The 13,955-nt window shown below is 47.5% G+C and overlaps 1 protein-coding gene and 1 long non-coding RNA gene across 2 annotated transcripts; both read right to left on the bottom strand.

The window, feature by feature from the left end:
* Positions 1 to 3,472: 3,472 nt before the first annotated feature.
* On the bottom strand, positions 3,473 to 11,157 carry LOC6496346 (zinc finger protein 423 homolog). Its single transcript, XM_014908289.3, has 4 exons — positions 10,452 to 11,157; positions 8,509 to 8,945; positions 7,123 to 7,265; positions 3,473 to 7,034 (listed from the first exon to the last, which is right to left on the bottom strand). Exons 1-4 carry the CDS (start codon positions 10,543 to 10,545, stop codon positions 3,998 to 4,000), a joined length of 3,711 nt encoding a protein of 1,236 aa, XP_014763775.2. The 5' UTR covers positions 10,546 to 11,157; the 3' UTR covers positions 3,473 to 3,997.
* A 1,651-nt stretch (positions 11,158 to 12,808) lies between these two features.
* On the bottom strand, positions 12,809 to 13,955 carry LOC26513843. The gene is made up of 2 exons (XR_001408772.3): positions 13,886 to 13,955; positions 12,809 to 13,823 (listed from the first exon to the last, which is right to left on the bottom strand). It is a non-coding gene; the product is annotated as an uncharacterized LOC26513843 (long non-coding RNA).

Genomic DNA, 13,955 nt, shown 5'->3' with positions numbered 1-13,955 from the left:
TTTTCATTTTAAGGAGGTGAGAGGCATTATTTCTTTAAAATAATACCATACCTTATTTTTAAATAAAACTATTAGTTTCTTACTGACTTCTGCCCTCCTTCGAAAAAGTTTTTAAAAAGAAAAGAGAAATCCCTAAGCTTCAGTTTAAGATCCATCCTTTAGCACATCCTTTCCCAGCGGCTCCTTTTCTCTTTTCGTCCTGTGCTCCCTCTCGAAATTTGATCTTTTTGCCGTGATAAGAAATCGAGGGATAAGAAGGCGCAAAGCATAAACACGCTCGAGGAAATGCCTGGGCAATTGCCTATTGTCCTTGTGGAGGACCTTTTATGCCTTATCAAGACGCAAGCAAACTTGGGACGCTCACAACAGATCCTGCTGCTCCTGGGCTTCTAAGTAATATAATACTTTTGCGGGACGACCGCAGACTCAGGCTCCTTTTTAAATTAATTCGCGAGAATTTAAGGCGGAGGTGCCATGCAGAGAGGTGATCCTGGCTGGCTGGCTGGCATGGCTGGCATGGCTGCTCCTACCGTGTCCTGGCTCCCATTATTGTGTCAGCAACTTTATAAATTGCGCATAGAAAACAAACCGCCCGCAAATGCCAATGCCAATGCCAAGGGAAGAATGAGAGTCCTTTGTCCTGCACAATTGCTGTTTATATTTGGTGCTGCCTACCCTGAATGGCAATCAATCAATCAATCAATCCGGCCAGCGATCCTCTCGTAGGGCTATCCATTTACATAACTCACATCTCGGCACGTTCAGCGTCTAATAGTTTCAAGGATATGCGGTTAGTCCTGCAAGGGGGGAGAGAGGAAATAGAGTTATAGGGGAGGAAGTACATCCCATTTTATTTTAATTATAATTCTAAACAGTCTTATAAATCCCACACAAGTCTAGAATCTTCAAAGAAAAGTCCCCAGAAAAGTATCTCTCGGATACCACCCTTGCCACGCCCCAAACACGACTCCCTACTCATGTGTATCCGGCTGGCTGGAGTCTTCTACATAAACACCTACAGGCCCACACACAGACAGAGAGAACATTTACCGTTTCATTTCGATTCGACCAATGGGAGAGTCTCGCATATGTGTATCCGAAAGGTTATGTATCTGTGTATCTGTAACTGTATCTGCAACTGTTTCGGTTTCGGTGTCGGTTTTAGTTTCGGTGTTGGTCTGTGCCCCAGACTCGTGCCATCGAGGAGAACAAATATTAAAAATACAAAAAAGAAAAAATTATCTAGTAATTGCATAATTAAATGGGGGGGAAAAAACTTGGGGGGTAGCTTAGTTTTAATTTGTGTAATTGTCGGTCTGATACGAGGGATTATTAATTGAATTAGCGCCTCCCCGAAGAGGACACTCTCTCCATGATCAGTGTCTCTGGCGATCTCTGGTGGGCTAATTAGCAGTCCCCTCTTTCAATTCCAGCGACAGGAAGTTGACAGCTAATTGACAAGTTAAGGAACCCTGCTCCATTAGATCTAATAGATTAGCTTTATGGTTCTAGGCCTAAATCAATTTTCATAATTTGCATATGACAAGTTGTTACATTAGAGGAGGGATGGAAGTCCAGGAGCAGGAGACAGTAGACAGGAGAGTACATCCTGTGGCATATCCATCACGAATCACGAAAATTCGCACGGATATTGACAAACGGATATGGGATATGGCGTTTTCAAAGTCATTTTCCCACACATTAAGCAACTCCCACGCCCGCAAGCACATCCACTTCAAGGACCCCATCATCAGGCACATCCTTATGGTTATCCTTATGTGTTTCTTCCCCAGGATACATCATCACTCCCCCATCAGCTGCGTAAATCACGCTAATAAGCCGGTAATGAATATAATGTAAGTGTGTGTTTCTTGCCCTCTTGCATGTTTGGCATACATTTCGTGTCCTTCGAGTTCCGCAAATATCCTTCTGCCCCCGGAAGAGGAAACATTTGCCGGGAGGGGTGCATTTGTTGCAGAAACAACAATTTTTCACTTTTGTTTTTGTTTAATAGGGCATGCGAAAATATTTCACTCTGCCCGACTGCTCCTTCTGGTGGTCTGTTGGTCTTCTTGATCATCATTTGTCTCCATTTGGCTTTTTGGGTGTTATGGACCATCTTCATCAGAGCCGGAATGGAGAGCTCCTTCCTCTGACTGATGGGAGCTGCTTCATTTGTCAATGTTACGCGGTGCGGACTCTGAAATGCCAGCCAGCCAGACAAGACAGACAAGCCAGAGTTGTTGGCCGACACTCGAGGACTGCCAGTCAGTCAGTCACTCTGTTAGCCAGTTTCCAAGTTACCCTCCTACCACTCTTGAAGCTCCTATGTAGGTTTAAACTCCCTTGTGGAGGCCGGCGTGTAAAAACCCGTCAAATGCCTGAAATACCAAAAATAAAGCGACGCGAATCGATGCGATTGCCGTCGATACGTTGGAGGTTTTGATTTCCAGAGCCGTGGCATTGTCATCGCGGGACATATTGGTGACGCTAAAGCGGCATTATAAAGTGAAGCACAAACTCTATATACATTTCGAAGAAAGAAAAAAATATCACAGAGGGGGGAATGGCGGTGGCAACCCCAGCGGATGACGCGCCTGGCGGTCTGGAGTGCTCCAAATCGGAGTGCCGCCAAAACGATCAATGAAGTCTCCTCCAGTGGCTTTCGATTGTGGCATGACAATTTTTAGTTGGGTTGTTGTGTTGTGCCTCGGTAGTAGTTGCTGTTTTCCTTCGAACGTTTTGGCATTTGTGGCATGGCGCTAATTAACAACTGCCGGTGCTACTAGCCACTGGCCACTGCTTACTGGCAACTTGCAACTAGAGCTTGCCACTTGTGATGGTAAACATTTTTATTGATTTGTGATGATTGCCGACAGGTGCAGATCCGGGGATCGGTCGGTCGGTCGGTCGGTCGGTCGGTGCCTTTTTCTCGATGCAATTTATTAAATGCGATTTATTTACAATTGCTTCCCAGAAGCAGGAGGTGCTGCTCCTTCGTCTGCTGCTGCTGCTTCTGTCAGAGATTAGAGGAGGTAGGCATTCCGGGAAACAGAAGCGTCATATCTTGTGACTTGATGTGATGATGACTGCCTGATGGTTGGATGTGTAATTGCCACCGGTCTTGGAGATAGGGATCACCCAACTGAGATGCCAATTTGTTGCCGCTTTGTCGAGCTCCAGGGCGGCTTCCACCTCTTCCACCGAGAGAGCGCACCTTTTTTATGGCCCGAACGTGTCGCGGTTGCCGAAATAAACCAGAAACGAAATATTCGCCATAAAATTTGGACTCCGAGGTCCGAGGAGGAGACCTCGCCGGCGCATGTTGTGCTGTCATCAGCTTCCATAAAAACAAACAAAATAAAAGTCGTACTTATCAGATTCCAGATTTTCCTTAGAGCCCCGGTCCTCACTGCTCAGTTCCCTCGGACTGAGCTTCTAAGTAAAGTAATAAAATATCTCGCATTTTGGTTTCAACTTCTGCTTGTTTTATTTACTAAATATTTGTTCGTTCTTTTTTGTTTTTATGCTACACATTAAAAATGTTTGTTGGTGCTTATATAAGACGTACATCCATATGCGTAATTGTGTAATAGTTACATAGTTGATTACATATATTATTGTTGGATCATAAATACTGGATCGAAGGCAAGGCCCTATAACATATATATTTTTAAACCATAATTGAGGATAAATAGTGGAGTGAAATCTTTGAAAAACTATCACACACAAATCTTTTACTTTTTTTTTTTTTTGTCAAGAACTTCTACGAGTACACTAGGCGTATGTGTAATATTGATTAAAATTTATTTTTAATTTATTTTATAATATGTCTGGTTAATACTAAACTGCTCCATTTGCTTTATGGGTTTATGGGTTTATAAGAGTGGCAAGATTTCTAAAATAATAATATCTTTATAAAAATTAGACAGTTTATAAAAGCATTTCGGAAACAGTCTTTTAAATACTATGCTTTTCTCTCAGAATCTTGAGGAGATTAGGCGCTACTGGTGGCCCTTTCCAAGTCACTGGGACGCCCCTCGTGCGGCATTTGCTCCACCTCGATGTACTCCTCGTCCTCGTGCGCGTTCTCCGGCTCGTCCTCATCCCCTCCGGCCGACTGGGCTGTATCCGTCTCGTACAGCTCCTGCTTGACGATCGTGGGACTCCTCACGGGACTGTCGATGGGCGAGGAACTGGTCCGGTTCGAGGGCACTTCCATCTTGGGTCGTGCCTGGGGCCGCAGCTCGTGGCCACGCTGGTGGTGCTCCAGCTCCGCCCGGAAGTAGAACTTCTCCGGGCAGAGGTTGCAGTCGTAGGGACGCGTATGGGCACCGTGCTCCGCCATGTGGTTGAGGAGGCCACCGGCGGCCGTGAAGACCGCGGAGCAGATGTAGCAATTGTAGCCGCGCTGCTCGGTGCCGGCAAAGGTGTGCTCCACCAGGTGCTCTTGCAGCTTCTGGGCGTGCGGCAGGATCATCTTGCACAGGTTGCATCGGTTCTCCACGAAGGCTGCCCCGGATGGGGGCTGGATGGGCTGCAGACTCTGGACTGGCGGCTCACTCGGTGGCTTGCTCCTCTTCCCGTTGAGGTTGTGCTTCCGGCAGCACTTCTCGCAAAGCTTGGCAGGACCCTCGGTGGCGTCCGGCAGGGGCTCCAGGCATAGGGCGCAGACTGGCTCCTGGAGGCTACCACCACTGGACGCGGACTTGGTGTGGAACTTGGCGTGCAGACTCAGCTCGAACTCGGAGTGCAGGGTCTGGCGGCAGCAGATGCAGGCCAGGGGCAGGGAGGCCCCGTCGCTGCCGTGCTCGGAGAGGTGGGCCCGGAAGGCCGCCACGTCCTCCAGGGGCTGGCCGCAGTGCGAGCACTTGCCCGACTGCCCCACCTTGGAGTGCTGCAGCTTGTGCTCCGCCAGGATGGCCGGCGAGGGGAACACCTCGTCGCAGATCAAGCACTTATGCTTGCCCGTGGAGTTGTGGCAGCTCTTCATGTGCTGCTCCAACTCGGCTCGCGACTTGAAGTTTCCGGCGCAGTAGGCGCACCTAAGGCTCACTCCGGTCTTCAGGTTGTGGGCCAGTTTTCGGTGCGAGTGGAGTTCCGCCTCGCTCCTCAGATCCTGGCGCTCGCACATCCCACAACTGAAAGTGGTGGGTGGCGCCTGCTGGGGTGCCGGAGGAGGGGGTGGTGGTGCTGCTGCAGCGGCTGCCTGACTGCCGACTGCCTGGCCACTTGCTCCTCCCTCGCTTCCCGGCGGAGAGGCCGACTTGGCGGCGTACATCTCCATCAAGTATCTCTGACTCAGCCCGTACATCAGGGCGGGATGGGACGAGGTCTGTGCCTTCAGGGCATTGGTGTCCACCTGCAACGGGCTGTAGAACTTCGACGAGGGGGCCGTGGGTGCTCCTGACCCTCCTCCCCCGCCTCCGGCTGCTCCGCCAAACAATCCCTTGAACGCCACGTTGTAGTCGATGATGCTGCTGTTGTTGTTGGTGGCTGCTGCCGCCGCTGCCGCTGCCGCAAGTGGTGGCAGCAAGGCGTTCACGTAGAGGCTGCCCATGTTGGGCGAACTGGCCTCTTTGTCCTTGACACCCGCACCTCCGCCGTGCTGACTCTGCATGTGACGATCGAGGAGGAACTCGACGTGGAAGGTCTCGGGGCACGACGGGCACCGGAACTGCCGGGCATGGGCCGCCAGATGGAAGTGCATCTCGAGCTCCGAGGAGCAGACCACTCGGCAAAACATGCACTGTAGAGGATTGGAGGGGGTGTTGGCAGTGGCACCGCCCAGGGCCGGATGACCGCCCAGCTGGTGGCGCGTCTTCACGTGCACATGGAACTCGGCATCCGACCGGAACAGTTCCAGGCAGGCGCTGCAGCGCAGCAGCTTGGTTTCCTGGCTGTGGGCACAGGCGAGGTGGAGCTGCATGGCCATCCGGCTCTCGCAGAGCTCCGAGCACAGGGAGCACTTCAGGAGAGTGAGGACGTGCTCGGTGAGAAGGTGCTGCTGGAGGTCCTCCGACTTGGCGAAGCTCTTGCCGCAGCTGGAGCTGCAGTTGAACTCGGATCCGGTGATCAGGAAGTGGCCCACCACATGGCGCTCGAACTCCGACTGCTCCGGCAGGCTGACCCCACAGTGCGGGCAGACCTGCTGCATGCCCTCGGCGAGGTGGCTCTTCAGGTGATTCCTGAAGCTCTCGAAGTCCGGCAAGCCGGCGTTGCACTGATTGCAGAAGAAGACGCCCGGCGGAGCTGGTGGTGGCTGCGGGTTCGGGGTCAGGGGTCGCCGTTTGTTGCTGCTCAAGTCCGTGGGCAGGTCCTCCTCCGCCGGCCGCAGCTCCCGCTGATCGGGGCTTCCCAAGTCCGGCTTAATCTTGGGCAGATCCAGGGCCAGGCGCGGGCTGAAGGTGCCGGCGGTGGCCAGGCGGTTGAAGTGCTCGTAGTAGGAGTTGGGGCTGCTCAGCCTGTCCAGGTGGGTGCTCCGCATGTGCTGGAAGAGGCCGGCTATGTTGCCGAACTTCATGGTGCAGTATTCGCAGCTCAGCTGGAAGCCCTCCGCCTCCTGGTTGGGAGTCTTCACCGGGGGCTGCTGTTGCTGCTCGTGGACACTCTGCAAGTGCGCATTCAACTGCTCCAGGCTGCTGAACTCCGTCACCTTGGGGCAGTAGCTGCACCTTAGCAGGGGCGTGGGCGTAGCATTAGCTGTGGCGGCGGCAGTGGTGGTGGTGCCACTCCTCGATCTCTTCTGGGGGTAGTCCAGGCGACTGGGACTGCTGTCCGTGGCCAGGGCCAGAGCATACCGCCTTTTGTGCAGGCTCCCGTTGCTGGAAACCGAAGCAGATGCCGATCCCGTGGAACGTGGACTGTAGTTGAGGGCGTTGGGGTTGCCTCCAGCTGCAAGGATGGCGGCGTTCTTCTTGTGCTTTTGCATGTGAGAGGTCAGGGCAGCGGCAGTGTTGTAGCCCCTGTTGCACATGCTGCACTGGAAGGGCTTCTGGATGTCATGGGTTTTCATGTGGATCTTAAGATGGTCACTAAAGTGGATCAAATGGAGGAAAAAATAGAAAAATACTTTTTATAGATTACTTGTTTTAAGATTCTTGAAAGTCCTTTGAAACTCACCTCCTGGAGAAGGCCGCCTCGCAATGGGGACACTTGTAGTTCCTCTCGTTGGTGTGCAATTTCTTATGACGATCCCGGGAGCGCTTGTGCTTGAAGAGCTTGGAGCAGTACTCGCACTTGAAGGGCAGGTGTTCGGCGTGGCTCTACGAGAGATTGGGAAAAGCACAGATTCGGAAAATGCCATTAGCATAAAGATAATCTCAGCAATTAGTCGGCCAGAGTCAGGCCAGAGTCGGGCTTGAGATCCAGTCTCTCTGGCTATTTGAAATTCTTAGAAGTGCCCCAGACAAGGCAGCGTCAACTGTCTACCCCAGACTACTAAAAAAACAAACAACGATGATGACTACTGCTCCTGGCCAGGCCCGGCTCGGCTTGGCTTGAATTTATAGATGCGTCAATCTGAATCCGAATCTGCATACCGACTGACGACTGAGGACTGACGACGAGTAGGTGTTTCGCTTGCGACTCGTGGCTTGTGGACAAAATTCATCTAAATGCGCAACGCCGTCTGGCTTAAACCCGCCTTTGGGGGTTTCGAGACTCGGACTGGAGAGCAGAAAGCTACACCCGCAACCGGTTTGCTTTTTGGGTTCTTTTGGCGGTAGCCGGCTTTGAACTTTGAGAGCGGCGCAAAAAAAAATTAGCCCATTTGTATGCAGTCCCCAGATTTGGATTGCCTTAAAATTGCACAATATCATATACGATGGTATGATGAGTTAGCCGGGTTAGTCGCATCCAGAGAGCGCACAAAACTTCTCGTGTTGGTTATGGCTTTTTAAACTGTCCGACTCCAATCACTCCATCGCCATCAACACATCCCATATCCCATATCCCTCAGAGCTCACAGCTCAGATCTCAGAGACCGAATTCCGAATCGTACAAGTTCTGTGGCAGGCGCTAGGATCAAAGTCGGAGTGCTTTCATGTTAGAGAGACCCAGGCCGGCGATAGGGATCTCTCAGTTCTAAACAGCAGTTGCAATTGGGTTAACAAGTTGCTGATGTCATGGGCGGTGTTGGCAGTTTAGCAAAAAAGGCATTTAAATTATGAGAAGAATAGGGGCTTCAAGTCGGCTTGGTTTAAGATCTCGCGACTTGAGGTTTCTACTTTAATTCAATTTCCATCTAAAAACAAGCCTTTCCCTCAACCACTTTCAATTTCAATTAGCAAATGAAACCCAAAAATCAAGCTCTGGCCCAGAAAATCAATGAAGGAACCACAAATTGTCAATCAAAGTGCTAACCGAACACCCAGTCTGTCAATCAGGGTGAAGGATAACAGCCTAAGCGCCTTACAAGGATGTCAGGATGCGGTAATTAAAAATAAAAGCCACCCTCTCTAGTTAAGTGCCACCCTTTCGATTCGGAAAGGAGTTCGCGGGACTCACCTGCACGTGATGCTTCAAGTAGCCGAGACGCGGAAATGACTTCTCGCAGAACTGACACTGATAGGAGCCGTCGCCGCGACTTTTAATCCCCTCGCCCGTCAACTTATCAAACTTGGAGCCAGCTCCTCCGGCTCCAGCCCCTCCCAGGGCTCCCATCTTCGCTTCCTTATTGATTTTCCGCAGCTTGTTGGCGATTTTTAGCGCCTGCTGGTGGTGGTAGTGGTGGTGGTGATGATGATGGAAATGGGGCAGACGCTTCGGCTTAACCAAGTCGACCTCGCCATCCAATCCGCCATTGGTGCTTCCCTCGCTAGGATGATCCTGATCCTGGCCAGGGAGACTGGCCGGTGCTCCGGGCAAGTGGTGTGAGTTGGGAGTCATGGTGCCGTCCGAAATGCTGGGTGAGTAGCTGGACGATGTGTGAGTACTGTACATATCTGAAATGGATAAAGTAAAGAGCTTTTAAGTAATTTTGATTCACAAAACCCACTTCTAAACTTTCGAGTGTAAACAACTTTTAATTTCTCTTCTTGAGTGTGTAATTTCAGTTTGATCGAGTGGGCGTTTGCATCCTGATTAGCGGCGCGGCTCTTTTTGGAATGGGAATTGGAATGGAAATGGGACCGGGGCACCGAGACAGGAAATCAACGTCGGAATTAATTCAATTAGCTGTGCAACATTTGGTGTTGCCTCAGACACCCCATCTGGAGGCACTCGGCACTTGTAAGTCAACGAGTCTCATGCAAACTAATTGCGCTTTGTTCTTGCTGCCGTTTTAATTACAGCCTCATCCCAGTAGTATCCCAGTTCTAGCCATGAGGGTCACGATTATCATGATCCCCTCCTCCCCAGACTCCAGACGATCTATTTATCACCACGCGCCAAGTGCCGATGTTCACTTTCCCGGTTTTCGACAACTTTTAATTGAGTCCAATTGCCAGTGATCTTCTAAGGGGTTGGGGGTCTGTGGTCTGGGATCTTGGATCTGTCATGGCTTGTTTCCCCCTTTATTACTTGAACTCTGATCTGGTCTAGGTTCTGATCCAGACTCTAATTGGGAAACATCAAACTGATACATCAGCTTGAATCTCACACTCATCCGTCTTGATCTTTGGGGTTAAAGAAAGTTGTAAGAGATTTGAACTCTTTCAGATTTCAGATTTGATTGAAATGTTGATGGGTTGTTTGGATATTATGGTTGGATGGGAGGGACTTGGAAAAAGTCATAGATCAGATTGGAAAAAAATACTTAAAGACACCTATCTTTCAGATTAGATCAGATCAGATTGAAAAAAAAGATATTTTAAGACATTTAACTTTCGGAGTAGAAAGCCTCTAATAAAGAAATAGATTACTACTTTTTCTGGTTAAGTGTTTAAGATCATCTTAAACTTATTTTATTTAAAATATTTTAGAAGATCAAGCACCTTTTTCCATAGATTATAAGAAATCTGAATTAGTTTCTTTATTTTTCGGGAAATAAAACCCGTCGGCTTTTAATTATACCCTTGCAGAGGGTATTATAATTTTGGTCAAAAGTGTGCAACGCAGTGAAGGAGACATCTCCGACCCTATAAAGTATATATATTCTTGATCAGGATCACCTCCTGAGTCGATATAAGCATGTCCGTCTGTCCGTCTGTCTGTCGGTTTCTACGCAAACTAGTCTCTCAGTTTTAGAGCTATCGAGTTGAAACTTTGCACACATCCTTCTTTTCCTTGCAGGTAGTACATAAGTCGGAACGGCCGGGATCGGTCGACTATCCCGGCCGACTTAGCTTTCCTTTCTTGTTTTTTTACTAAAACTGCACAGATATAACTAAAAGATCTTCACTTTCAGGATAAATTTCAGATTAAATTGAAATCCCTATAGCCACCCAAACTAGGACCTAAACTCCACCAAAACTCCACAAAAAGGATCCTCCAAACTTCTCATTAATTACCGTTATTGGTTATCTCCTTGGTGGCCTGGATCTTTTCAATTAAATTCTCCAAACGCGAACTGGGACCGCGGTATAACATCTTTAAGGCCATCATATCATGGCCTAGTCAGAGTATCTCTATTAATTAACTAATAATTCATTTAAACCGAATTCAATTTCACTAATTCCTGTTTAAGAGGCACTTTACTACACTTTATGGAAACACTATTATGTTGATTTAATGATGTCCCTTATGGCACCAAAGGATCATTGTGTTTTCTTGTTTTTTTTTTGTTCAGTTTAAACCGCGAGAGGCGCGAGACGAAGGACGTCCAATTGCCGCGGTCACCAAAATGTGACTAAAATCAGAGCCAAAGGCCGAGAGCCAAAGAGCCAAAGGCGACGACGTCGACAGAACGCCTATAGAAACGACAACTAGGCGAACTGGTTTTCCTGCACCAGTATCTGTATCTGTGTGTGTTTTTGTGTGTGTGTGTGTGAGTGCCTTTGGGATTCTCATCGCAACGGCGACGACAAATGAGAGGCAACAGCAAGCAGCAAACAGCAATTTAAATGGCGCCCCCACCCCACCCCCACTAATACATGCACACGACGCACAACAATGGTGGGAGTTAGAGAGAGTGAGAGAGCTCACTGTATATAAGCTGGAGCTCCCGAACCAGAGGTGTGAGCGAGATACAACCCCGAGTTCGTCACTGGGCTCCCCACATAAGCGCACATGAAACACACACACACACACACATATACACGAGAGCAGGCAAAAGGCGGAGCATGGGAGCCAAATGGGTTAACGAAGAGCAGAGGCCCCTAATGGGTTAACTGGACAGGGGGCAGGAGCGATGATGGGTTTTATATTTTATTTATGTGCGTTTAAAAATGTAATTTAGTGAAAATTCAGTTGATGATTTATTTCAAATTCTTTTTTTCAGAGATTTTAGTTTTCAAAAGTTTGTATTTTGACTTGCTTTTCTTATCCTCTCTTAACAAATTCTGTATCTATTATCCTTTATTTATAATCCCATTTTGGATAGCCCTTAAAATCAAAATTCCACAAAAAGTAACACATTTAAGTCAAAACCCCAATGCTAACAATAATAGGACATGATTTAGAATCACATATTAGACCTCATTTCATGTAAGTGTCAATTGTTTTCCTGTCACTCCTGGGAACATGACCGCAACATACTCACGAATGAATAAAGCCAAAATAAAAATTGAAATTGACACAAAAATGGCATGAAGTGAAAAAAAGAATGGCAACGAGGGAAAAACACGTTTAAGCCATTAGCGGAGTGGCGTCAATGTGGCTAACAAATTGTTGCGAAAAATGTACACTGACGGCCCAGGCAGAGGATATCAAAGGACACAAGTTGGACAGGATGTAGGATGCAGATCCTGCTGCAGGCTCGTCACTAAAAGCCAAATTAATTATGCATACAATGGCAGTAGCAGTGACATCGGTGGCAGAGTTGCAAAAGTGCAGCAAATAAAAGCTCGCTTTTTGTAAGAGCCTGTCATCGGCTAGCATACACTCGAAAAAAATAAATAAATAATGGGATATAGCTGAAACAATGTACAACTTTTAGGTGGGAAACCCTCTTTCAAGTGCCTTTCAACTCAACTCCCCTGCCAAAAAACTATCATAGCAATTAAAAAATCACTTTTCACTATTTTAGCCTTTGCAGCAGTTACCTTTTCTTACCTTTTTCTGTCACGTACTTTGTATTTTTGTACAAAGCACTCCCATTGGCTGAGGAATTTTTCGACCAATAGGAGCGCCTTTCTGTGGCGCATGCGTCTTATGCCACAGGACTTGGACATACATATGGACATACATATGTAGAAAGAGAAAGAGAGATGGGTATTGACGTGGCTGTCGATTCGGGCTAAGGACCAAAGCATTCGGGCGTTAGCTCTCGATTTGCTAATTGACACGTTTTGTTGTTGGCCAAGTTTGTTGTTTGAGTCTTTGGTTTGAGGTTGGGCAAGAGATCGTGATTTGTTCAAGGGGCTGAGTGGACTTTGGTGGAATTTTTTCACAAAAACTAACTTATTTAAGGAGAAATTAGGGTAATGGATAGGAAATCGGAGCTTCTATTTAAAATTAATTAGTTTTTATAAGAACATTTTTAACAGAATAGTTATTTCCTATCCTCCTTCTTGATTTTATCCCTTCTTACATCTTTTATTTATCAAATCAATTACAAATATATCCAATTAACCCAAAGAAACCAAAACGCTTTAACCTTTGACCTCTGTCAGTGAAAACTTTTCCACAGAAGACGCTTTTTTCCACCACAAATCGGGGAATCAAGATAAACCCCAATCTAATTGCAATTAAAGTTAATTTTTGCTTCTTACATTTTTAATGAGATTACACGGAGAAAGTTTATTTTTTCCACTGGCAGGATAACAATTTTCGTAATTGTAACAAGGAATTGGAATTTTCAATTTGATGTTCTAATTGCCCTTAGATGTTCTTTTTTGTTGTTAGGGATTTTCAGGTAGGCACGTTTCCCGCTGAAAAGTAAACTTTCGGATGAAAAATGGTAAAAGTTCTCATCCCAACTGACATTGAGCCACTTTAGTCCTCCGTCTCCGGTGTTAATTACATTTGAGTGACACTTTTGTGACAGGCCACGACAAGTGCCGGACGAAACAATGGGGAGGGGTGGACCAGGGGGTGGTTGGGCGGGCGGTGGGTGAAAGGGTGTCCGCCCGAGCAGGTAAATCGTTTCGCCCAGCCCTGCTCCTTGATCCTTTTTCTGTGCATTTTTAATTCGCGGCTAATGCAAGAGTCAGGCCAGAAACTTTTCACCGAGTTGTTGGTCAGCTCAGCGTGGTGAAAGGACCAAAAGGACCTCGCCTCATGTGTCACTCTTCGTCCTTGATGGGCTGGAGTATGATGACAGCCAAAACCCTTTGGCTTTGCCCAGCGCCCTTATGCATAATAGATAAATTATAAAAATATATGTTGTATATGTGCCCAGCATGGGGAGTTACGGAAAGGTTTACGGAGAGGAGCGACCCGTCAGCATGTCCTGTCCATTGTCCTGCCAGCAGCAGCCTAAGTGTCCTTTTGTTTCAGCGCATTTTAAATTAGCCATTCTGGGGAAAAGTCACTCAAATTGTCACTTTGATGTTGTGACAGTTGAGGTCCAAAGCCCTAACTCACACATTCGGCTCGAAGGGGAAAAAAATGCCTGGTCCTTGGCCAAAGGACAGTGTGTCTCCACAGACCACCATCTTCTCGTTTTGGCCATGATCTCATTTCGGCGCTAACGGCACAATTAATCAGACGCTTGAGGACACATTTAATTAGAGCCGCAATCACTTGGTGGTCAAGACCAGGCCCGAAAAAAAGGTTTATTCCTGCCAAAGGATAATCTTTTTTAATGAATGTTGACATTTTTTTTTAGGACAAATGGCATTACATATGAAGATGATTGATATTCCAACTGGAAAGTGAAAGTTTAGTTAAATAATTTATTTGAAATTTTAGGC

This window comes from Drosophila ananassae, chromosome 3L (assembly GCF_017639315.1).
Source record: "Drosophila ananassae strain 14024-0371.13 chromosome 3L, ASM1763931v2, whole genome shotgun sequence".
Classification (NCBI taxonomy): domain Eukaryota; kingdom Metazoa; phylum Arthropoda; class Insecta; order Diptera; family Drosophilidae; genus Drosophila; species Drosophila ananassae.
This window is presented reverse-complemented; position numbering and strand designations above follow the sequence as displayed.